This window comes from Haliotis cracherodii, unplaced genomic scaffold (assembly GCF_022045235.1).
Source record: "Haliotis cracherodii isolate W230 unplaced genomic scaffold, xgHalCrac1.p SCAF_2, whole genome shotgun sequence".
In the NCBI taxonomy this organism is placed as follows: Eukaryota; Metazoa; Mollusca; class Gastropoda; order Lepetellida; family Haliotidae; genus Haliotis; species Haliotis cracherodii.
The window spans coordinates 49330489-49355307 of NW_027266275.1; the positions used below are offsets into that span (position 1 = coordinate 49330489).

The 24819-nt window shown below is 38.0% G+C and overlaps 1 protein-coding gene across 1 annotated transcript; it reads right to left on the minus strand.

Moving 5' to 3' along the window:
* Window positions 1-1424: 1424 nt before the first annotated feature.
* Window positions 1425-23910, minus strand: LOC139469202 (RNA pseudouridylate synthase domain-containing protein 1-like). The gene is made up of 4 exons (XM_071251336.1): window positions 23677-23910; window positions 18301-18424; window positions 17377-17584; window positions 1425-2860 (listed from the first exon to the last, which is right to left on the minus strand). The coding sequence occupies exons 1-4, from the start codon at window positions 23847-23849 to the stop codon at window positions 2526-2528; spliced, it is 840 nt and encodes a 279-aa protein (XP_071107437.1). The 5' UTR covers window positions 23850-23910; the 3' UTR covers window positions 1425-2525.
* Between the last annotated feature and the right edge of the window lie 909 nt (window positions 23911-24819).

Here is a 24819-nt window from a genome sequence, read left to right on the forward strand (position 1 = left end):
GAGATCGAAAAAACTATTAAATGGAGAGAATTACCACAAGGTTTTTATTATATCAGTGATGTCAAACAAACCAAATACGGTTATCAATTGTTTCTTATCAATTTACAAGAAGAGTGTAATTATATAGTCTGGTCTCCTAGTAAAATGAACGAAGAACTAAATAAAAATGTTGAATATCGCTTTATTGATAAAAATAATGAAGAATATTTTTATTACCATTTAGGCTCATCTAAAGCAATGACTGGCCCCAGGTATTGGTGAGCTAGAGCCAATTTAACTTAATCTCATGACTATCATTGAATCTCATAGTCATTTACGCATAAAAAATGCCACCTGTAGTAGCAGTATAGGTATATAAATCCAGCTCCAGTGGAGTTGCGGCAGAACCCCTATTACCTATACTACTAGTTTCTTTTTAATACATCATGTCCAGTATGCTTAAGAAAAGGGTGGCATGTACCCCTTCACCACCTCTCTGAACTCATTAGTGTTGGAGGAAAGCCAAAGTATGTCATATCTCCCTTCTCATACATATACTGGACTCTTCTCCTGCTACTGCTTCATTTTGAATTTGGTTCGAAGAACACATATAGTTGTTAAATCAAATTACAAATTCTTTCAAGGACTGAAACTAGTGCATACTGTCTCCTGTACAACTAGAAATCTTTTTCCAGCAAACAGTTGATTGATGCTCTGCAGTCTCATTAAAATCAGACCTTAGTTCTCGCTACTGCTAAACAAAGATCTGAAGACATCCCATTAGGTGTCACGTCAGAACGACCTTTCATCCGACCAATGAGAGCGTCACTTACCAGATCACGAAATTAAAGTGACAGTCGGAATGTGATTTCAAATCATACAACCTCGAAAAATTTAACACAGGGTATTCCGAAAGATAGTTACAGGTTTAACGACTGAATCCATTCAATCTAGACCATCTATTAGCCATTCCAGAATGTTCATTTGCTTAGGTTTCAAATTTGTAATCGAGAATTTGTCCAAATATGTTTTGAAGCGTAGTTGCTAATTAGTGCTGTAAAGCATGAGAAAGCTGCCTTCTGATTGTTCTGACGTGACCCGTAATGGGATGTCCTCAGATCTTTGTTTAGTGGTAGTGAGAACTAAGGTCTGATTTTAATGAGATTGTGATGCTCTGTGGATTTGATTAAAAATATCGAGGGCTTGCTTGAGTGAATGAGTTAGAATGTAATATCGCATCGGCATTATTTCAGCCATATAGTGACGGCTCGCTAGAACAACCCAGCAGTTTTGAATGTGGAACTATGCCTTCAGACTAAAACTGTCACTTTGAGTTCATTGGAGTATGAACGCCAAACATTGCATGAATGTCGTCCCAAGCTCTGACGTTCATAGTTTGGCCCACTCTCTATGAAGGTTTCATACTCCAATGAACTCAGCCAGTACTTCTGTATATATCTGTGCTAGGGAACTCCCAGGAATGTCGAAGTAGTCCGTCGGTGTTTACGTTTCAAGAATGCAGTCTTGTGAAAAATGTATGAATGTCAAATTGTGTCTTTCATAGACTTATGACTGTCAATTTCGTGGTCATGTGACCAACCACTCATCCAATGGAAAAAGACATATATTGTGTAAATTCACATTAAAAAATTATTCATACTTTGTATAAATGTCCGATAGCCATAATACACAACTCTAAAAGAAACGGGAATTTGAAGTGGTGAAAGTAACATGCTACAAAAATGAGTTTTCAACAGAAACAAATCAAAAGTGGCAGGGTTATAGCAACATATTTAATTTCACTTAGCATTACATGAACTTCATGTAGGATTCAAAGTCACGTTGACGTTTAAATGTCGTTTTGAATCACCTTCAGTGATAGGTGGGTCATTCGAGCAGTTGTTGCATGTGGGAATCAATCGCTTGATGTGATGTTCTGATCTTGTCTATCTGATGTCTCACGCGGTCAGCCACTTAACTGATGATAATCTGCAGTGTTGGTCAACTGATGATGTTCCTGAAGCCTGTAAGTTGTGGATGATGGACATCAAGGTGTCTGGCAACTCGTGACATGCTCCATCCAGCTTCAGCAAGACCGACTGCCCTCGTCCGGTTTTCCTCGAGTTAGCTAGGACATGGTGTTATGGTTTTATCAAACTACAAAAAAATAAATAACACCATGTCCTATCTAACTTCAAAACCAACAGCTATTGTTGGATCCCTGATGTCTGATGAATCGACAAAAACCTTCTGGTAAAAAGGAATGTTCCATGTTTATGCATTTATCGCAAGTTGCGGGTTGGAGAATTATGTGAAATAAAATGGAACATTGTCTAATTAAAAATTCAGTTACCCGAGTACGCTGTATTTTATTTTTCACTTCTGTTTGAAGATATCGAACATTTTTGCATTTCTTTTGGAGTTGAGTATCTGCTCATCCAACACATTCTACAGTGATGCTGTCTTTATTCTCTCAATCCTCAACACATTGGAGTTGCATGTCCTTGTGGATCCTAGGAATACATCTAAGGCACAAAGTTATCTGTTCACATTACTCCTTTAACTTCTTCAACTGTCACAGTCTTTAGACTTAAGTCGGTTAAATTGAGAGCAATATTGTCTGGTCCCTGAGTGTAGAAAGAGTCACAAAACTCCTGGTATGTGGTGTACACATGGGTAGCCTGCCACGATGGGTTTGTTTCTGACATGAAGTAGTCTGGAGCAGTGATGTCCAGAGGCTGTGGCTTCAACGGAACATGTATTCTATAAGAATGCAGCATCATGCGAGGTGGCTGGGTATCAGTGCGGTCACTGTACATGTAGTCGCCGATGATACGGTGACCAATATGACAGCAGTGCACACGCAGTTGATGGGTTCGACCTGCAAATCAAGAAAGAAATAGCACTCTCAGTATAAAAACAAGGTCATTTATACTGCACAAATGTTATAGCTAAACCTTGGATGAATATTTTAACTGACATATGAACTTTTTAATGCAAAAAATAACAGAAAGAATAAGAAAACATCAAGATCCCTTATTGTGAACCAATACAGCAGTCGTAAAAAAACAAATTTAATGACTGCGGTCGAGAGAAAGATCACATGCAGCATGTAGACAACTGAAGTCCTGACTTAAAATTAAACACCTTTTCATCACCTGCCTTGGTGGTTCAATGGCAAAACTGTGTTTTAGAATACTAAACATAATTTGTGCGGCTGCAGGTTCGATTCACTTCATGGAATTGGAACAAGTCAAAGATCAACATTAGATGCATATGAAAAGGCTGTGTATGCAATTCAAATGTAAAACCTCTGAGCAGGTCTCACAAGGTTACTATGAGATAACAACATATATATAATGCTATAGGCAAAAGTGGCTGTAGGTTTATAATTGCACACCAAACATTAGACTAACATCTAGTCTCTAAAATGAACATATCGTACAGAAAAAACAGCTGTTCAGTTATCTTAATAAAAACATAATAAAAGGGAGCCCAGTGACTCTCTTCATGCAGAGGGCTGTATTTGATATATATTTGTATCAGGGTCTGTAAGACAGACTAACCAAACATGGTTATGCTTTTATTGCTACATTATTATTGCCCCGGTCAATGGATCAGTGTTCACTCAATTTTCACCCTCAGATGGGGAGAAAACAGACCCCCAAACCCCCTTTTGAAAACCAAATGTAGTATGAAAAGTTGACAGAGATTTTGATATTTTGGACCCCTCCCATTTTAAAAATGCTGGATCGGCCCTTTGTCATGTAAATGGGGGAATAGTGTTAACAGCAGCATAAAACCCAACTCACAACTGGGTAGAGATGAAAAATCAACAGTCAAATGGTGGGGTTCATGTAGGTCGAGGGGAATAGTTGGATGGGTGTGTAACAGTGTGACCCCTGAGAGTTTCAAGGGCTTTGATCCTGCCCAACACTGAAGCACATGTCGCAGATGTGGTGGCTTCTTAGACAGGTGACTTTGTTCAAAATATGCCTCTCTTCACCCAGAAGTAAAAATGGGTTCCAGGCAGGGTGAGATGGTATTGTGACTGTTAACCTTCTAGTGCCTGACAAGGCAGCTTGAATACTCCAGAGACCCATCGACTGGGGTAATCATGTTGGCGCTTACAGCATAGACCTCGTGTATGGAGTCCAGTGCAATACAAGTACACAACTTACTACATACACGAGGCATATCAAATTTCATCATTTATATCAAATTTCACAATGATGGAAACATGAGAACAAAAATCTCAATTACAAAATGTTACATATTGCCTAAATCCAGTCTTTTGGCTGTCATCACACTAACACATCTTTAGATATTTCAACAAAAGACCTTCACGGAAAACTATCCATAATTAGATGTGCCACTAATAGTATCTCCCTTCCTAAACCTCTTGCACATGCACCAGGCTGGGAAACTGTACATCTTTCCTGTGTGTGCTAATGACAACAGCAAACAATTTTTGGTTTTGTCTCTCCGCACAAAAGTTTTCAATTCACACTATAATTTTCTCAGAATTATCCAGATTAACATAGTTTAAGTTATTTCTTCTATCTATTTCAGACATCATAAAAGTAACAAGAGTTTGCCACTAACGTTGGCCCTGTTGCAGAATTTATGACATAATTTAATCTAAACAAACCCTAACCTTTTTTAACCGAGGTGGAACTTGTCATGGAAATTGTACCCTCACAGAACCTAAGTCCATCTTGTTGCCATGGAAACGTAAAAAATAAAAATTTCTAAAATTTCTAAATAGCAAAAGGCACCAATTCAACATGTACCTGACAAACCTGCAAAGTTTCATGAAAAAATATGGAGCGGTTTATGAGTTAAGCTCCGGAAACGAACCCTACCCTCACAGAACCTAAGTCCATCTTGTTGCCATGGAAACGTAAAAAATAAAAATTTCTAAAATTTCTAAATAGCAAAAGGCACCAGCTCAGCATGTACTTGACAAACCTGCAAAGTTTCATGAAAAAATATTGAATGGTTTATGAGTTATGCTCCGGAAACGAAATGTGACAGACGAACGGACGGACGGAGCCCATTTCTATATCCCCCGCCAACTTTGTTGCTTCTATACAACTGTGTATACCCATATATACGATAGCTATGGGACATCTTTTCGGGAGATTCAAACATGTGCTCGCAACTTGATGACGTATATTGAAGTACATTATTTTAGTGAGGGGAGTGTCTAGTGAGTTGTTCCCAAAGATGTAGCTGGGCAACGCAGATAAATGCGAAGGCTGAACGATCGCATCAAAGGTACAGGTAATCAACATTGGGAGAATATCCACCTGTGCCTAAAATGGACTGTCGGACATTGCCGAGGTCAGTTTCCATTGAGGGAGTTATTATTTAAATACAGGTAAATATTGTGAAAGCTTGCACACTTTATCATTGTCCTTAAAGAGGCTGTACATAATAGTTGATATCTCATATATGAGTCATTTTCAAAAGATGTCACTATTTCTGTCCGAACCCATTAAAAAAATTTAAAAATATATATTGACATTGCAATTTGTATAGATTACACCGTCCTTAGATTTTGTGTCTTTCCTGTAACACTTAATAAAACTTTGGAATAATCAATGATCCCCAATGCAAGGATATCAGTACTTTCTGTCATGCCTAGTACCATTTCCTATACAATAGGAGTGTGATGTGCCATGTGCACCAGGAGATAAATAAGCACTAAAAGTTAACCAAAAAGGTAAGGAAATGATGAGTATTTTCATTTCATGTCTTTCCCATAACGCTATAATTCAATGGAACAGATGCAAAATAGTTATTTCAAGATCCAAGTTTATGTGCCAATTCATGAACAGAAAATTGTGTGAACATTCAGCTTCATGAAGGGACCATTAATTAGTCAATATAATTTTTTATCTAATGATTTGTCTTTCCTGTAACAGTCTTTCCTGTAACACTAAATTTTGTTACAGCTAAGACAGATTTTGTTATGGTTTTTGTTAAGCTATAAAGTAAGAAAACTATTACTTTCTGTTCTTTTACAACATTCCAACTGAATATTTTTATTCACCAGTTTGAAAGACAAAGCTGTATTTTATCATTTTGAGCTACATTGTCAGAACATATGGTTTTTATAAGAAATGTGTTACAGTAAAGACATATTTTGTTATTGTAATGACATTTTGCAATTGAAAAGTTATAAAGAAGCAAAGTAAATTACTCTGTTCTTTTTCAATATTCTAATTTATTATTTCAATCAGGCAGTTTGTAGGATAAACTTGCACTTCATCATTTTATGCAAAATTATTGAAACACCTAATTGTTATAAGAAATGTGTTACGGCAAAGACAGTTTTGCTTCAGTAATGACATTCTACATTTCCATAAGACAATCAGAATTAAAGTAACTACTCTCTGTTATGTTTGATGATATATTGTACTAAAGGGATCAATGAGATTTTAGTTACTTGTTCCTAAGCTTGCTAAAAAAAGTGTTTATGATTTCGGAGTTAATATGGTACCATGGTTATAGAAAAGACAAACTTTACATTTAATACAGAATCATGGCAGTGATCATGAAGTACCTAATAGCTTATGGGTATTTTCTATTTTAAAAGGTCAAACAAGTTTTAGAATACGAGTTTTGGAGAAAAACATTTCTTCACTGCACTAAAATTCAACTCTCTACGCTTCTTTATTTTCTGAAAAGGTCTTTGTTGGCAAAGACAAACACTCAAGTAGGACAATGTATAGATTTCATTACATCATCAAAATAATTTGAAATTCACTAATGCTGATTTCATGAAGGTTTACTGAATAGCAATGTTTGCTTGACTGGAATACAAAGCAACTCCAAAGTGGAACTGTACAACTAAATTAACCATGGCAATGACAAATGGCGAGCTGTATCCTTGTACTATGTTATCAAATGGTAACTGCTCACCATCATGTGGCAGTGTACTTGCTTTTGGGACAATTGACAGAGCAGCAGAAATGACAGTGAAAGTAGTCTCTGAACTTGTTGCCAATGAAGCCAAAGATCTTGATGGAAATTTCCAGTCTAAAGGCATAAAGGAAGGATGTCAGTGTAAAGGGACATAACTTGCCACGTCATTATGCTCAGTATTCTGACATATATGTTCCAGGAACCTGTCTCACAGACAACATAGTCCAAAGCATATTTCGACTCAAAACCCTCAAAGTGAAGAGGGACAAGTCTTTTATGGGAATCTGCCAAATTCACACTTTAGCCAATGTTTTGAACAGACCACTACACACAATCTACCCCAAACGTGGTTAGTGAAGGAGAGAAGGTGAAGGCTGAAGATGCTGTTAGAGATAGAGAGAAATTGAAGATGAAGAGGCTAGTGATGGAGAAAAGGTGAAGGCTGAAGATGAGGCTAGTGATGGAGAGAAGGTGAAGGCTGAAGATGAAGAAACTATAGTGATGGAAAGAAGGTGAAGGCTGAAGATGAGGAGGCTAATGAAAGAGAGAAGGTGAAGGCTGAAGATGAGGAGGCTAGTGATGGAAAGAAGGTGAAGGCTGAAGATCAGAGGCTAGTGAAGGAGAGAAGGTGAAGGCTGAAGATGAGGAGGCTAGAGATGGAAAGGAGGTGAAGGCCGAAGATGAGGAGGCAAGTGATGGAGAGAAAGTGTAGGTTGAAGATGAGGCTAGTGATAGGGAGAAGGTGAAGGCTGAAGATGAGGAGGCTAGAGATGGAAAGAAGGTGAAGGCTGAAGATGAGAGGCTAGTGAAGGAGAGGTGAAGGCTGAAGATGAGGGGGCTAGTGATGGAGAGAAGGTGAAGGCTGAAGATGAGAGGCTAGTGAAGGAGAGGTGAAGGCTGAAGATGAGGGGGCTAGTGATGGAGAGAAGGTGAAGGCTGAAGATGAGGGGGCTAGTGATGGAGAGAAGGTGAAGGCTGAAGATGAGGAGGCTAGTGATGGAGACAATCATCCCAAAGTTACAGAAGACTCCAGAATCATCTCATTGTGAGGTTGACAATAACATTTTGTCTACAGTTAAAAGCCACTATGAAGGGGTACAATGTCTTGGGAAGACAGCTATAATCTTTCAACTTTCTACTTAGATGGCTTGATGTTTCAAGTGTTGCATTCCAGGTTGTAGTTTAGATTCTTACTTGCAGTTGAAAGTTGTGTTCTAATTGTAGGTCATGTGTTTTCTGACCAAGTCTTTATTGTCTCAAGTATACCACAATTCTTTTACCAAATACTTTCTGTGTTTCACAATATTAGTAAAATTAATACTCAACCTCAAAAACTTTGGAGTTGATTGTTGATCATAGAAACCATAAAAAGACATGAAAACTATTCTCTAAATGTCTTTCATGTAACAAAATGTTGTCTTCACCATAACTGTCTTCTATCACATCAGTCTGGAGATTTCACAATGAGATGGAAATATAACAATAACTATATCTAGTGGCACCCCTGTTTGGTAAACCTTTGTTTACTTATGATAGTGAATTAACTAGGCTGACCAAAACTTTGTTTCACATTGTCAGTACTGTAACGTCTTAGGTCTTTCCTGTAACAGTTATAATGTAGGTCATAGGTAACATTCTTCATATTAATCATCTAAAAATATAAATATAACAAACATGTGCACTGTTATTCAAAGTAACACATTTGCTATTACAGTAAAAATGCGGAAACTGCTTGGTGATCTAAAATGTCATTGTATGGTAATTTGTTCTGTCATGTAACAAACCTTTGTCCTTACTGTAACATATTTTAGAATTTATCCTTTAAAAAGTTGGAATAAATTTATCAATACAACTGAAAAAGATAATGACTGGTATTACTTTTGCAAGCATTATTATGTACATGAGAAACATTTAAGATAATCTTTACCACTCTTTTCATATTGATGATATGATTTTGCAATGTCTTTTCTGTAACAAATATAGTCAATCCTGTAACATGCATGTCTTTCCTATAACGCACTCATTTAAAAAATATATATATCTTAATATGTCTTCAGTTTCCGCAATGAGACTTAAGTTGATCACAGTTTATCTTTGTTTATCAAATAAAAAACCTCCAAGAAATCTTGAAAATTTAGAAATCATAATATTTATGTTGAAGGGGTAACAGTATTTCATAGAATTGACACTGAGTATATATTGGTCATTAAGAGACTAAATAAATGCCCTTCATCCTCACTTCAAGTTTAATATACAAAAATATGAAGAAATAAATATGTTTCGTATGTGCTTTTTGCATTTTCATGAATTTCAAACCAAAATAATTCACACAAACATTGTTATGGGAAAGACAAGCCAAGTTTCAGTTGCCATGGTAACTGGTTATTCTTCTTTCAAAAAAGCATCATTAAGACTTCCATTTGATGTTACTGACAGCTTCAGATATTTGTTACTCCATTTAAACCAAAAAAAGATATTATATCAACCATTGGATTTTGTAATTTTGGAAACTCAAATAGTGACATCTTTTGAAAATGACTCATATAAGAAATAAACGATTTGTGATTGTTTAATAAAATATACAAAAGTTCCATTTCTCCTGGTCCTTCTTTTTGAAAAATACATCATTGGATTTGGATTTGGATCGCCAGAAATCAATTATAACTGAACACTATATGCTCTTTAGATAACATGTACATGTAAAATCGTTTCACTTATTTTCAAAAGTCTTACAGTTACATATGTCGTCTGTCAAAAGTATTCATGTTTCAAATAACATTATCTAAACATGGCAAAAAATTGAGCATGGCTCACTGATACCCCCGACCTCAAGTCAAATGAATCCCAACATGCAGTAGTCAAAAACAAAAAACAGTATTCTTTTCAGAAAATCAACCGACAGGACGGAAATTAGTTGTCATGAACAACTCTCTGAAATGCTTTTGAATGTGCAACAGTACATATATTCAATAGTACATTTGAAAGAGAAAGTAACATTTGACACTTCTTCCATCACACATATCTTGGCACTGCACCTCTCTCAATAACATACAGAATGTTCCATCATGATAAGACAATCCATGCATTAGTTGTCAACTAAAAAGGATGTACAATTTTACAGGCCAAAAGTCACAAACTTAAACTGAGTATTTTTTTCAGAAAATCAACTGACAGATGGACAGTTGGAAGCAATATTTTATCAGTAAATGAAACTTTGCACTGCACATCTCCTATTGGTATAGAAACTGTAACCTCAATAGGAAAAGAATCCATTAAGTAGTTTTCAAGTCATAGGGCACACAAATGTTTAAGTAAAAAAGTAAAAAAATGAATAGTAGCTGTATTTTTTCAGAAAATCCAAATATTGAAATCAAACTTAGCACTGCACCTCTCCTCATGATAAAGAAACTGTTAACCAAGTTTGAAAACAATCTATGCAGTAGTTTTCAAGTTTCCTTGGAAGGACAGAAAGACAGACGTACAAACTTCCTTGATATAACTATATACATCCACCCTATTAGGTTATTTAGGTTATTTTAAAGGGAGATATAAATACTTACCTGTTTGTTTAGGTAGTTTTAATTATTGTTTCCAGACTAAATATTTTTTTAAAGCACATTAGTTTACCTCTTGCTGAAATGTGTGATCTGGACAATATCCAATATCCATGTCAAACAAACCCCAGACATAACAGGCATACCAACATTTCATGTGGTATGTATCACCAGATGTTGTTAACAGCCATTACTCATGTCGTAAACAACCACTGTTGTAAACATATAAAAAGTCAATACTAGGGAATAACCAGTCTTGATTTTCCAACGAAACAGATTCCATTGGGTGTTAAAGGCAAAACATAGTGGTGAAAATGATACGAAAATGGATCACTGAAAATCAGTGATGACTCCAGGTGTTAGCAAAAAGGTTAATCCTTCGCCTCAGATGAATATACAAAGTTATGCCCAAACCGTCAGCTCTTAGAATTCTTATCTGTAAATTGAGACCTTGTCAATGTGTAAAATGTATCTTCATGTAGAAAATGTAGAGAGAGTTGATAGCTGAAACATTTTCTACACACGAAGTAGACATAAGATTCCATTATACACATGAAGTTGTTTCCTTTTTAAAGTTTGTCTGTGTTTGTTTGAAGGGAACATGCACTTTTACCAACTATTATCAACCCAACACCAAATGCTAGGAAAGGTATCATATATCATAAAATCATTTCCATGTAGAAATAAAACATAAATAAAATAATCAATAAACATTAAAAACGCACACCAAAATACATAACTGGTTCAACAATTTTTTTATACAGTGTCTTAATAGAAACAACAAAACCTTTTCAACAAACAGAATAATTATCTGCTAAATGCAGTGTCCAATGTTCAATTCCCACTGTATCATAAGCATGTGTCTTTGGATCACTAGGAGATAGGTTTCATCAGTCCAAATTAAGATATTTCTGATGTAAAATTATTGATTTTTTCATAAGTTTGTAAAAAGTGGACAGAGTGTGATAGAGATTCTCTAAATTGTGACCACTTTTGCAGGGCTGATCAGGGGGAAGATGTATTTATAGATTTATACACATACATACCAGAACATATAATCAAACGATGACATCTGAAATGGTAAGGGGTAGACCTGAAACTAGTCCACCACCACCCGGGTACCCGACACCCTATTGTCCGACCCTACCCGGTTACCCGCTGTAGGTCTCAAGAGTTGGGGTAAACGTCTGAGACCTGCATCACTTCGGGCTTTCCTCCCACATTAAGCTGACACGCCATGATATAACTGGAATACTGTTAAAAGCGGCGTTAAACCTAAACTCACTCACTCACTCACTCAAGAGCTGTGCACAAAATGTCCGATTGGGAATTGTATTACCAGAGCCCTGGCATAAACTATTTAGATACCTATATAAAACAATCCCATCATGCATAACTGAAGTTGACTGTAGCTTTATCTTTACTGAAACATATGACAGTCAGAAGGATAGTCATACAGAAATGCCAACATCAGAGACAATGTGAGGGGAGTCATCTTCCCACGTGAGGGTGGAGAGGTCGGAGCCGAGGAGAAGTGATCCGAGCCTTGGCCTAACTCATGCTAGGGTAATATGGGCTAATGGATAATATGACAAAGGGCTTGAGTTGGGCCTTCTACACTTGTAGTGTTAACCTTATTATCAACTACAAATTACCTGATCCAATTTCACCTGTACAAATAAGCACAAACTGGCTTAGTTAGGCTTTTTATCGGGCTAACGGCAACACGACTGTTGTAAGAGAGTGTGTCGTTGACCAAGACATCTGCTCTATATGCAAATGTTTATGAAGTAGATTGAAATATGTGATTGCGACAAGTTAGATGATAATTCCATGATTTAGTACCCGGTAATACTTTCTTACATAATGTTACTAAATTCTGTGTTGCAGCTGCAGGCATCTACCAGATAGAGTTGCCTCCCTTGTAGTAGTCATTACTGTTTACAAAGATCATACATGCAGCTGAATACAGTAAGATATGAGGCAATAACTCAAAATGTCTGTATATTGTAAGCAAGTTAATGAAAGTATGTGATTAATATTGCATGATAATATGAATCTTTGTAATAAACAAGTCTGTTTGTATTTAACAAAAGATACAGGCATCAACACATGTATAGAAAGTATATATTTAAATTTATGTAATCAACTTTGCACCCAAAGATATTACTTAAATAATGTATTTTAATTACTTTAATTTATTTATTTGAGAATTTTCAACAATATGTTATGATTATTGACATGGCCAGGAAGTAAATAATTATCCGATATTAAAAAACGCTAATGTTAGGGAATTTCAAAAAAGATCAAATGACAATGTGTACATTAATTACGTAATAGAATTTAGTTTAGTCTAAATATATATATTATCAAAAAAGGCAGAAAGATGATAGCACTCCCAAGCAAATAAATTGTGACAAAACAATTCTGTGCTTTTTACGTGAAACTGATATATGATGTTCCTATCTCACATTGTGTATTTATCCCACGGTTTGAATGCGGGTGCAGATACTCAAGCCTGACATACAGACAGACGTCAACTGTGAGATGTACATGAGGAAGCTGGTCCTGGAACTATGATCCAATCAAAAGATCGTCACATTATCTAGGCTCATTATGACGAGAACTTGTGTATGGTTTGCTTCTGAAAAACCCTTAGTGCTACTAGGATGAACAATCATGAGGTCGGGTAATTCATGTGTTTTTGTGTCTCCTCGCACAGGACACCGTTCTAAGGAATTGTCGGCCACGACTTACAACATCCCCCTGACTCCAGACAGAACTACCAGTCCTTGGTTCATCTCTGATCCACCAGTGACTTTCTTCAAACTGCCCCAGCATACATCATACAGACATAAGGCGGAACAGTTTGGCATCTCTTTGACCCCTTTGCAGACATTCAACTCCTGAAGCTACCACTGAAGGTGCAAGATGTTGGGAATCTTGCTCTTGCAGTCATTGTTCTGCAGAAATGGTTTCAGAAATGTCTGTAATGGCCAGAGCTGCACTTGACTTCTATCTGTTAGGGCGGGAGTTAGGAGACCTAACACTTCTTGCCACTGATAAAGTGTCCGAGATTGTTTGAATGCCAACAGTATTTGTGATTGAATCTTCACCCATCTGTCCTGTGGAATGAACATCTTGCCTGCTTGGGGGTCGAGCAACGCTCCTATGACCTGGAGTTGTGTGGTGATCATCTCGAATTTCTTTGTAGTGACGAGCTGCCTTGATGGTGTAACAATCTCATGACAAACTGCAGTTGATTCTCTAACTTCTGAAAGGACGTTCAAAGGAGAATTGGCAATAATGCTTCTTCATGAAAGACAAGGAAGTGGACTCTGTTATGTTGAAGCTGTCAGCAGTGTTTAAACTACCCACCTGCCCGACAGCCTAAGAAGGTCAATTTTGCTGACGGATGGTCACTTTTATAAAGTTGCACGCCCGATGGTCGGGGGTTAAAGTTACTAAGTTGACAATCCACCAGTGTTGTGCTGTTACAGCGTAACAGTTTTCCACAATGTATGCTCCCTGGCTGTCGGAACTCTACTGTGCATGAGTCAAATTTGTCGTTGCGTAAAGGTAAGCGAGACAAACCACGCTGTTTGCTCTCGCAATAAGGAAAATTAGGTTTTGACCACTTGTGACACCCCACAGTATGACTATTGGAAGTATATTTATCATAGTATGGTTAAGATTGTTTGTGTACAGTTCAATTGGGCTGTCATAGGATAATATGTCGTGAATTCGCTTTGACAAGCCTTGTAATGTGACTAAGTTTTCGCGCGTTTTTTTAATATGCTGACGCATTCAATTTATGTGTTCGATTTCCCTTATTGTCCCTATTGTCGCATAAGGTTATATGTAAAAGGATATTTCTTACATGTTTAGGTGTGTCTTTAAACTCTGTTTTAAGGCATTTTGGACTAAAAGTTGTTATTTTTGTTGCATATGCTAGCGACCAGGTTAAGTAATCATTTGTGTTTGTATTTCTTACAGCCTTTTACCCTTTATGAGAACCTCCATCTACAGAATAAACACCTTCAAGTCTGATGACACTTGTACCATCATTTCTTGAATGGAAGCTAAGAGGTTCGGGGTTATCTGACTTGTAGCTCGCAAGGGTGACGCAAGTACAAGTGTATTGTTATTTTTTTAGAACTAACATTGATCAGTACTGATCTTAAGGTTACCCCTTTGTTACTCTTTGTTCGAAAATTCCGCACTGGCAATATTTCATCTGGTTTGGTAACTTTGCAAAGTTGCGAGTCTGGTTGTTTGACTGAAATTTGGGGGAATTTTATAAACAGCTGGCATTTGGGGAGATAGACGATCTAGCAGCGTCTTCTTCGAGGTGTAGCATGATAATGCTACTGTCCAAACCCCGCTGGTGTAGGTTTGAGATTCCCTGATCTAGGCCTCAGCAAAGACGTTTGCCGTTAGGAGCGCTTCCTGTGTCCAGCAAACGACTCTTCCTGAGAGCCATATACATAACTTGTATAGAGCTTGAATATCTGCAGGTGAAAAAAGCGATGGATGGGATCGATTGTCAGATGTAAGTAACTGCGAAGTATGCACTCAACTATCTAATTGCTCATGCTGTTGGTGACCTGGTATCATTGCTGTAATCTGTAGGTGATTCTCACATGGACATTAATAACATTGGCAACAACTCATGCAGTCTGGCCAGTATGGCCATTTTCATGGAAAGTATTCAGGACTTTGTACCATGGTTGTTTGTTAAAAGTAACGTCTGGGATGTGGTTGGGTGAGGTGTCTTTTGAAGATGAACAGGTTCAAGGTTGTTTCCACTCATGGATCAGCTGGGGAAACAGAGAAATGCAGTGTGAGATGGGATGAGTTTTAATGTTTTGTACCAATTAAGGGCATGTGGACGGATCATGAAAGAGATCTTCACATCAATTGTCTAAAGATGAGAGCGATCCTGTAAGCTGCAGAAAACACCACAGTAGTATCTTACATACAGAGACAGGGAGGAACCAAGTCGAGTGGATTGATGCACAAGACTATACGTTTGTTCGACTTGGTGGATTTGATTCATTGCAGGACGAATGCCTGACACATACCAGGGAAACAGTTTGTCTCAACCTGGTGGTATTTTGTTGGATGACATCAGTATTTCACACCACATCTGGATTTGTTCACCACATGTCTCAACAACAAACTGCCCAGTGTATGTCAATCTGGTGCCGGATCCCCCAATAGAGGACGCGCTGTCCACAGACTGAATGGGGAATCTTTGCTTACACTTTCCCACAATGGTCTCTCCAAAAAAGTTATTTTGAAGATCGAGGATACAAGCTGCATGATTATTCTCATAGCACCGGTACTGTTACTGTTAATCATGGAAGAACCATTCCGACAACCAGAACGTCAAATTTTCTTTCTCAGAATTGGTTCCCAAGACTGTTACTGTTAATCATGGAAGAACCACTCCGACAACCAGAACGTCAAAATTTCTTTCTCAGCATTAGTTCCCAAGACTGTTACTGTTAATCATGGATGAACCACTCCGACAACCAGAATGTCAAAATTTCATTCCCAAAACCAGATCCAATATAATGTACAACCAACAAAACTAGCTGCAAATACTTCCACTCATATAAACTCTAACTAAATAGATAGTTTTACTATATATCAGTGGACTAAGACTGATACGCTATACGCTGTGCAGAGTTGTATCTCTTTGCTGCACCTGGATCTGCTGTCAGCAGCATACTAATAATCTTAGTGGATTTCACCAAAGTGACAATCACTGACTACCTGCACAACTCTGGACTTTCCTCAAGAAGCTGACATGCATGATCAAAAACCTGCTCAAAGCCATGTTGAACCCAACTCACTCACGAAAGTCATTTAATTCAAATCAGCAACCTACCAAATTAATATTACATGTTATTTCACCTGCCCAGGGTTTTAAACGAAGCACAAATGTGCGTCCAGTATGCACAAATGTAGAAAACAGACGCAGAATTTTTTTTATACTCATTGTACCTACAGCGCATCAAAAGCAGCAATGGGTGTCTGTTTTTTCATCCATCAGTCATGACCACTGTCCACATGATCATTGATTCATTCCAGGCTCTAAGTAATTATCTGAATGTACAGTACACTACACCATTTCTGACCTTTACAGGAACCTCATACTGCCTGCAGGGGCCCTTACAATCAACTATTGGGGGTCCCCTGGCCCCTACTTTTGAAAGTTTGGATTCTTTGGCCACTTCTCCAGAACTAGGTGTCGACATTCAGACGCTCAACCCCAAGAGAACCGGTCAGAATAAAACCCTGCCCACCACTTACATAGCGGTACTGCTTAAGTTCTTAACAGAAAAACAATGGTGCACATGAATTGAATGGTGAATTCAACATTAATCACTTGCATAGCTATGTAACATCAATTATAATATTGACTGTGAACCCATCATGCTCCTTGAGATGCTGAAGGACCTCTATCTAGTGGCCCTTGGGATCTGGAGCCACTCCTCCTACAGAGTTGCGTAGAGTTGGTTTTAATGTAAGGTGCTATATCGGATGTTGGAGCACTCAGTGTCCTTGTCCATCCCACAAGTGTTCAATGGGGTTGAGCTCAAGACTTATAGCTGACCAAGGCAGGTTCAGGATGAGAATCGTGTAGGCTCCTGTTAGCAACAGTTGCTGGGGTCATTCATGCTGAGTTATATATCAGCATGGATGATAAACATCTCATTAAATATATGTGTATGTTGGGCTACATGCAGGGATCTTCAATGAAATCAAAATGGGTAGCATCTCAAGTTTCCATATTTTCATTGCACATTTTAAGCCTTTGACATATCTGTATTATTAGATAAATAAATGTTAGTTTTATCTGCTTTTTCATCAGAGTTGGAATACAGGTACCATACTTTACCTGTCAGAGGTATCAACAGTAGTTTAGATGCAGCTGCCCCATCATATAGACCAGTCTCCAGACGCACTGCAACAGTGCTGCATCTCTTCACAGGCTGGATGCAATGTGGGGAGCTGGACACACACATTCTATAGATGTCAGTATGGATGGAGCTCTGGCCAATAGGAACATCAATAAACAAGCACTTGTCTTCCAAATGACCATGTACCTGGCAAACAAACACAGGTTGTTACTTCCAGGTTAAATTCTTCTCTAGTTTTATTCACAGAATACCAGAAATCCTCAGACCCTCAACTGTTGGCATTAGTGTGGCTTCTGACCACCTAAATGTTGCCCAACTTAGCTGGCCAATTCATATATTTTCTGCATAAATACCAAGGACTAAAATCTGAACCTAAAATCGATGATTTGAACAAGATGTCATCAAAAGCAGAGCCATATAAAGTTCAGCTGCCCCAATCTGGCAGTTTCGCAGCAGAAAAAGATTACAATGCATTTTGAGAGTACACAAGAGCATACTAAATTTAAATGTGTTGAATTCCACTACTAACAACACCAAATACTAAATTGCATTCCATTTTAAACAAAATGACTGAGTTATGGCCATAAATAGCCTCTTCATTGATTTCTGAATGAGTGAGTGAGTATGATTTTACACTGCTTTTAGCAATATTCCAGCAATATCACAGCGGGGGACACCAGAAATAGATCAATCAACCAGGTCACAAAGCCTGACCACCCTGTCCCTATGTTAGTGGCTAGCATGAGGTTCTTGGAACCTTTTTTGACCTGGAAAATCCCCCATCTGTAACCTGAAACAAGTATAAGAATGGTTATTTTTAACAATTTTAAGTCACAAATACTTGATTTCTCATAAACGGAAGTGATGTTCATCAGGAAACATTAGAGCAGACGTCAACTTACAAGAGCCAGATAATGCTTCAGTATCTTCCTATTGCTGAAACACTTCTGGAAGGTTCCTGCTGTGGTTTTATTTAAAGCAATACACAGAACACCACTGGTTGCATAGTCCAAACGATGTGCAAATCTGAAACAACAACAACCTGATCAACTCTGTAACCTAGACATCTGATCAACTCTGTAACCTAGACATCTGATCAACTCTGTAACCTATACATCTGATCAACTCTGTAACCTAGACATCTGATCAACTCTGTAACCTAGACATCTGATCAACTCTATAAACTATAAACTAATCAACTCTGTGAACTTGAGACTGATAAAGTCAGTAACCTTGACAAGTGATCTCCTTCTGTAACCAGGACAACTGATCAACTCTGTGACCTTGACAACTGAAAACTCTATTACCTAGACAACTGATCAACTATGTGACCTTGACAACTGAAAACTCTATTACCTAGACAACTGATCAACTCTGTGACCTTGACAACTGGAAACTCTATTACCTAGACAACTGATCAACTATGTGACCTTGACAACTGCAAACTCTATTACCTAGACAACTGATCAACTCTGTGACCTTGACAACTGGAAACTCTATTACCTAGACAATTGATCAACTCTTTAACCACCAGAACTGAACAACTCTGTATCCTTGACATCTGATCAACTCTGTAACCTAGACATCTGATCAACTCTATAAACTATAAACTAATCAACTCTGTGAACTTGAAACTGATAAAGTCAGTAACCTTGACAAGTGATCTCCTTCTGTAACCAGGACAACTGATCAACTCTGTGACCTTGACAACTGAAAACTCTATTACCTAGACAACTGATCAACTCTTTAACCACCAGAACTGAACAACTCTGTATCCTTGACATCTGATCAACTCTGTGACCTTGACAACTGAAAACTCTATTACCTAGACAACTGATCAACTATGTGACCTTGACAACTGAAAACTCTATTACCTAGACAACTGATCAACTCTGTGACCTTGACAACTGGAAACTCTATTACCTAGACAACTGATCAACTATGTGACCTTGACAACTGCAAACTCTATTACCTAGACAACTGATCAACTCTGTGACCTTGACAACTGGAAACTCTATTACCTAGACAATTGATCAACTCTTTAACCACCAACTGAACAACTCTGTATCCTTGACATCTGATCAACTCTGTAACCTAGACATCTGATCAACTCTATAAACTATAAACTAATCAACTCTGTGAACTTGAAACTGATAAAGTCAGTAACCTTGACAAGTGATCTCCTTCTGTAACCAGGACAACTGATCAACTCTGTGACCTTGACAACTGAAAACTCTATTACCTAGACAATTGATCAACTCTTTAACCACCAGAACTGAACAACTCTGTATCCTTGACATCTGATCAACTCTGTGACCTTGACAACTGGAAACTCTATTACCTAGACAATTGATCAACTCTTTAACCACCAGAACTGAACAACTCTGTATCCTTGACATCTGATCAACTCTGTAACCTAGACATCTGATCAACTCTATAAACTATAAACTAATCAACTCTGTGAACTTGAAACTGATAAAGTCAGTAACCTTGACAAGTGATCTCCTTCTGTAACCAGGACAACTGATCAACTATGTGAACTAGACAACTGATAAACTCTGTTGAGTAGGCAACTGATCAACTCTGTTGTGAACTAGATAACTTATAAATACATAGAGACATATGGTCCCACTTAATCTTTGCGTATTTGCCACACCGTCATCAAGTTAAGACGACTGCCAGTCAGCTCAGTCATAACCTCCAAATGGAAAGCAGAAGTTTATCCAGCTATAAATCTATGTGTACATGTCAGATATACTTTATTTATTTCCTTCTGTATCAATAAAATATTATGTGTTCATCGAAATGTGGTGCCATTTTTGCCAGATGTTTGATTTTAATGTTCCATTTAGCAATAATTCCAGTTACATGACCATGGCAAATAAACAATCCAGTCTGGACCTGGCTAGTCAGTGGTGGATGCTAGCAACAATCCATGATGTTGAGCATGATGACATGCAATAGATATTGTGCTCTTTTCGCCAGTTATTTGTTTCTTGTTTAACGCCACACTCAGCAATAATACCACATAGAAACAATCTATATGATGGCAGCCTGTAAATAATCAAGTCTGGACCAGACAATCCAGTGGTTGATGTCGTAAGCAACGATCCATACCATTGGGTACAATGACACACAATCAACCAAGTCACCGATCTTGACCACCTGATCCATCATGTCGACTAATATGACCAGTGTAGGTGCCTGGGAACCTTTTCTAACCTTGAAATTCGCAAGGGGCATTTTCGCCAGTGAAGTTGGGAGACATTTGAGTCGTTGCCGTTATAGCCTGATTTGGAGAACCTTTAGTGAGTGAGTGAGTGAGTTAATATCTAACGTCACATCAGCAATATTTCAGCCATATTGTAACGTGACCAATTTATATATCAAGAGTAAATACATTAAGAGTTTATAAAAATCTGTCGACCGTTGACAGTAAAACAACTAGAGTATCACAGATTTGTTTTTAAAAATAGCATTCATCCTTAAAAAATTACATACTATAAATGAGTAATAGATCACCAGCAACCAAAGTTAGGTCACAATACTATGGACCATGGGGACTTGCGCTACTTCTGTTACCTACATAGTATCCCAGCAGGAATTACACTATCCCTCTGGCTACTAGCAATTGTCAGAAAGTAAATCGACAAAAATACTATGATTAAAATCACAGAGAAATGAAAAATAATTCGGGACCACCTTTAGAATACAGTACCACAACTTCTCCTGAGAATGATCTCTGCCATAGGTCAAGTGTCTCAAAGAGAAGCAACCAGTTTTTGTGAGAATCTGTCGGACGCTAACTCATGACCTTCGGATTGTTAGCCCGGCAGCTAACCGGCTGAGCTACGTCCACACTGTAAAACTATGTGCAAATTTACCTAGTCATGCCTACACTGTTACGCACTTGAACGAAAATGGTTGACTAGGTGATGGACACTTACAAAGGTCACAGGTGGGCATGGTGTCTCATGACAGATGACACTCGTCTCATTCCGTAATCTACATGATACCAAGTGGTGAGGAATGAGCCGATATTGCGGGAACTGAAAATGGTAACAGGCGTAAGGCATCAAAGTCGCGGGTATGCATGAATGACATGGTATTTAATCATTTGTCAGGTAATTTTTGTGACAGAAAAGTGTGGTAGGGAACACTGTAAGGATAATGTGGATCATAGTAAGGAACGAGGGAGGCATAAGCATGGTAATGAAGCAACAAGAGTGAGTCCGCTTTTGAATCATTACTGAAAAAACGTAGCGGGTGAAAGTGGCTTGTATGAATATTCCAGGACAGTTTCCAGTGGCCAAAATGTTTTACACTAAACTATTTCATGCTGCTTTCTCAACGTTTTTGTATGAAGAATATTAGGAGCCACTATTGAATCAAGAATAGCCACTAAACGGGTACCTAACCCTAATGATTGTAAAGCTAGGGTTGATAGATCGTAAAGGGGATCCAAGAGCTGAGGATAGAGTTCGGGTAATCTAATAGCCACTAAATGGGTACCTAACACTAATGATCGTAAAGCTAGGGTTGATAGATCGTAAAGGGGATCCCAGAGCTGAGGATAGAGTTCGGGTAATCTAATAGCCACTAAATGGGTACCTAACACTAATGATCGTAAAGGGGATCCAAGGGCTAAGGATAGCCTACCCTTACACTCGCGACATGTGGATGTGTTGAGTGCCAATATAATATACCTAATAAACTGCATTCCTGTGCATAATAATGAAAATTAATGAATTGAAAAAATAATATATGTATATTAGTTCCCATTATAATCATTTTAGCCATTTGAATTAAGAAAAAACAAATGAAAAATATATTGAAAATATAAGTGCTTTAAGAAACTAATGCTTCTTATAAAATGTGCCGCCGCAGGTTATATTTAGTAAACAAATATTTAAAACTGTCAACATTGCTGGACTTATTCAACAACATTGCGTGTGGAGATGATAGATTACTGAGATGAGCTTATGCACACTCGATGACCCCTGACATCACAGCATTGTTTCACCGGTGTGACTGGCAACAAAATACATAGAAGATATTAGATATAGAGAATCTCACCCATGTGTCTTTTGATATCAAATATATCAACGCAAGTTGATAAAAGTAGAAAAACTTTGAGGCTTGCTGAGGAGTTTTTCCACTTTTATCAACAAGTGTTGATATATTTGATATCAAAAGACCTGAGTGTGAGATTTTATTTATCATCCAACATCACTCTTCCAACGATTTTAGTTTGTAGATGAGTGTTCCTGTCGTACTATGTTTACAACATGAGTGTTTAAATTCTGGTATTTCCTGAGCAAGAGCGAGTGAAATACTAGAATATAGGCACGAGTGTCGTAAACATAGTATGACATGAACACTCATTTAATGTTCTATTTATTACCGAAGAAGATGTCTACATATAGAGACAAATTTTAGTGTTTACCTACAAGGACAGCAAGTCACAACAGCAGCAGAACCACAATTTGTCGAGTGTCGTCAACAATTTTCAGTATGACGATGTTTCTAGTATGACATCATTCCGTCCTCACGTCACAGTAAGATTCAAATTTTCATCAACAATGCCGTCCAGATGACGGAAATAGTACATTGTTGTCTCATGACGTGATATGACCCTAGGACACATAGGATTATAATGTCCTCATAGTTAATAATGCAACTTACATCATAGGGTATTGTGACATGTTTGAAAAGTTTCTGGTACTGTATTCTAAAGGGAGGTTCCATATGTATGCAGGCTTTAACGGCACGTCAGCAAAACGTCACCTCTATTTATAAAAAAAGATATTAGCGAATTATGTAGTAGTATATATCCTTTATTTACATGCTTTATTATGTTATGTTGAAGTATATATGCTTTATTTACATTGCCATTGTCTTATCTTCCACAGTTATTCAGTTTCATAATAAAATTATAAAAAATGCATATTATATTATCATATGAATTTGTTTTAACACTTCAAAATTATTTCTTTTTGCAAGTGACCATGTGAGTTTAGTTTTATTTATTTCAGTACCAAGGATAAACAAATATAAGGTGCCGTTTTCGGCAGGCAATAATAGTTGCCGTTTTCGACTCAGACGAGGTACCGTTTTCGCCAATCGATGCCGTTTTTCAATAACCCCTCCATATTACACATTGGTAACGGAAAGGGGCGAATGCTGACGATCATGGTTGCACTCTTTCAGTGTGGATTTTTTTTATCACCCCAGTATTAAGAAAACACTTTTCTCTATGGTCTGATTCCCAACCTCACCTGAATCCGAATTCAACCGTGTTATCTATTAGCTGGGGGAAGTAACTGGCTAGCTGTTTTGCAACTGTGACTTCGTTGATACTTTCATCGTTTGAATTAATTTTAGTATCAATATTTTTGTCAACAACCAACACATCTTTACTTCGATAAAGTATCTTTAACTGATCACTCATTGTTCGTCCTAAACGCACACTCCTTCCGCTGCCAGCCACACAAACCCTTAGCTTGTCGTGTTCGAGAAGGGTCAGTAGTTAAAACGTCACCGAGTCAAAACGGCACCAAGCGAAAATGGCACTGTTTATTATATATACTTCTGGGGAAGACTGATTTTTAGCTCACCGGGTCCGAATGACCAAGGTGAACTTATGGGATACCGTGGCGTCCGTCGTCCGCCCGTCCGTCGCCCGTACGTCAACAATTTATTCAAACGACCTTTTTTCGGAAACACTAATTGGAAATTAACGAAACTTGACTGGAAGCATCCCTAGGTGGTGGGGATTCAAAATTGTACAATTGGTGGGGTTAAGGGGCGGGGCCAAATTTGGCGTTATTGCTTTAAACGACTTCCTCTCTGGAACTTAGAGTTAGTTATCAACCTTATTTGGTTGGAAGCATTCTCCAATGGTGGGGATTCCAACTGGAAAAATGGAGGGGCGGAACCCTTCCCTCACCCCCGGAGAGTTTATAACTTGGACACAGTTAAGATCCTCACCGCATAACCATATGTTGATTGTTTGGTTTGTTGTTGAACGCCGCACTCAGCAATATTCCAGCTATATGACGGCGTTCTGTAAATAATCGAGTCCGGACCAGACAATCCAGTAATTGATATCACGAGCATCGATCCACGTGTAGCTGGCCACAGATGACATCCTTACCTTGTCAGCTTGCTCAATTGGAATCGATGACATGCATCAACCAAGTCAGCGAGCCAGACCACCCGATCCCGTTAGTCGCATCTTAGGACAAGCATAGTCACCTTTTACGGCAAGCATGGGTTGCTCAAGACCTATTTTACCCCGGAAGACCTATAACCTATAACTATAACTATAACTATATGTACAATTGAGAGTATAATGAGAGGAATGCACAGATGCTACCAGATGCTACCAGGACTGTCCCTTCTGTTCATCTGTCCGGCAC

Excerpts from the sequence above, each read along its gene's own strand:
- LOC139469202 (XM_071251336.1), bottom strand. The coding sequence starts at position 23,849 with ATGAGTGATCAGTTAAAGATACTTTATCGAAGTAAAGATGTGTTGGTT. Across the intron at positions 18,425-23,676 it reads ACGGTTGAATTCGGATTCAG|ATTTGCACATCGTTTGGACT; the intron begins GTGAGGTTGGGA and ends TTGTTGTTTCAG. Across the intron at positions 2,861-17,376 it reads ACTGTTGATACCTCTGACAG|GTCGAACCCATCAACTGCGT; the intron begins GTAAAGTATGGT and ends CTTGATTTGCAG.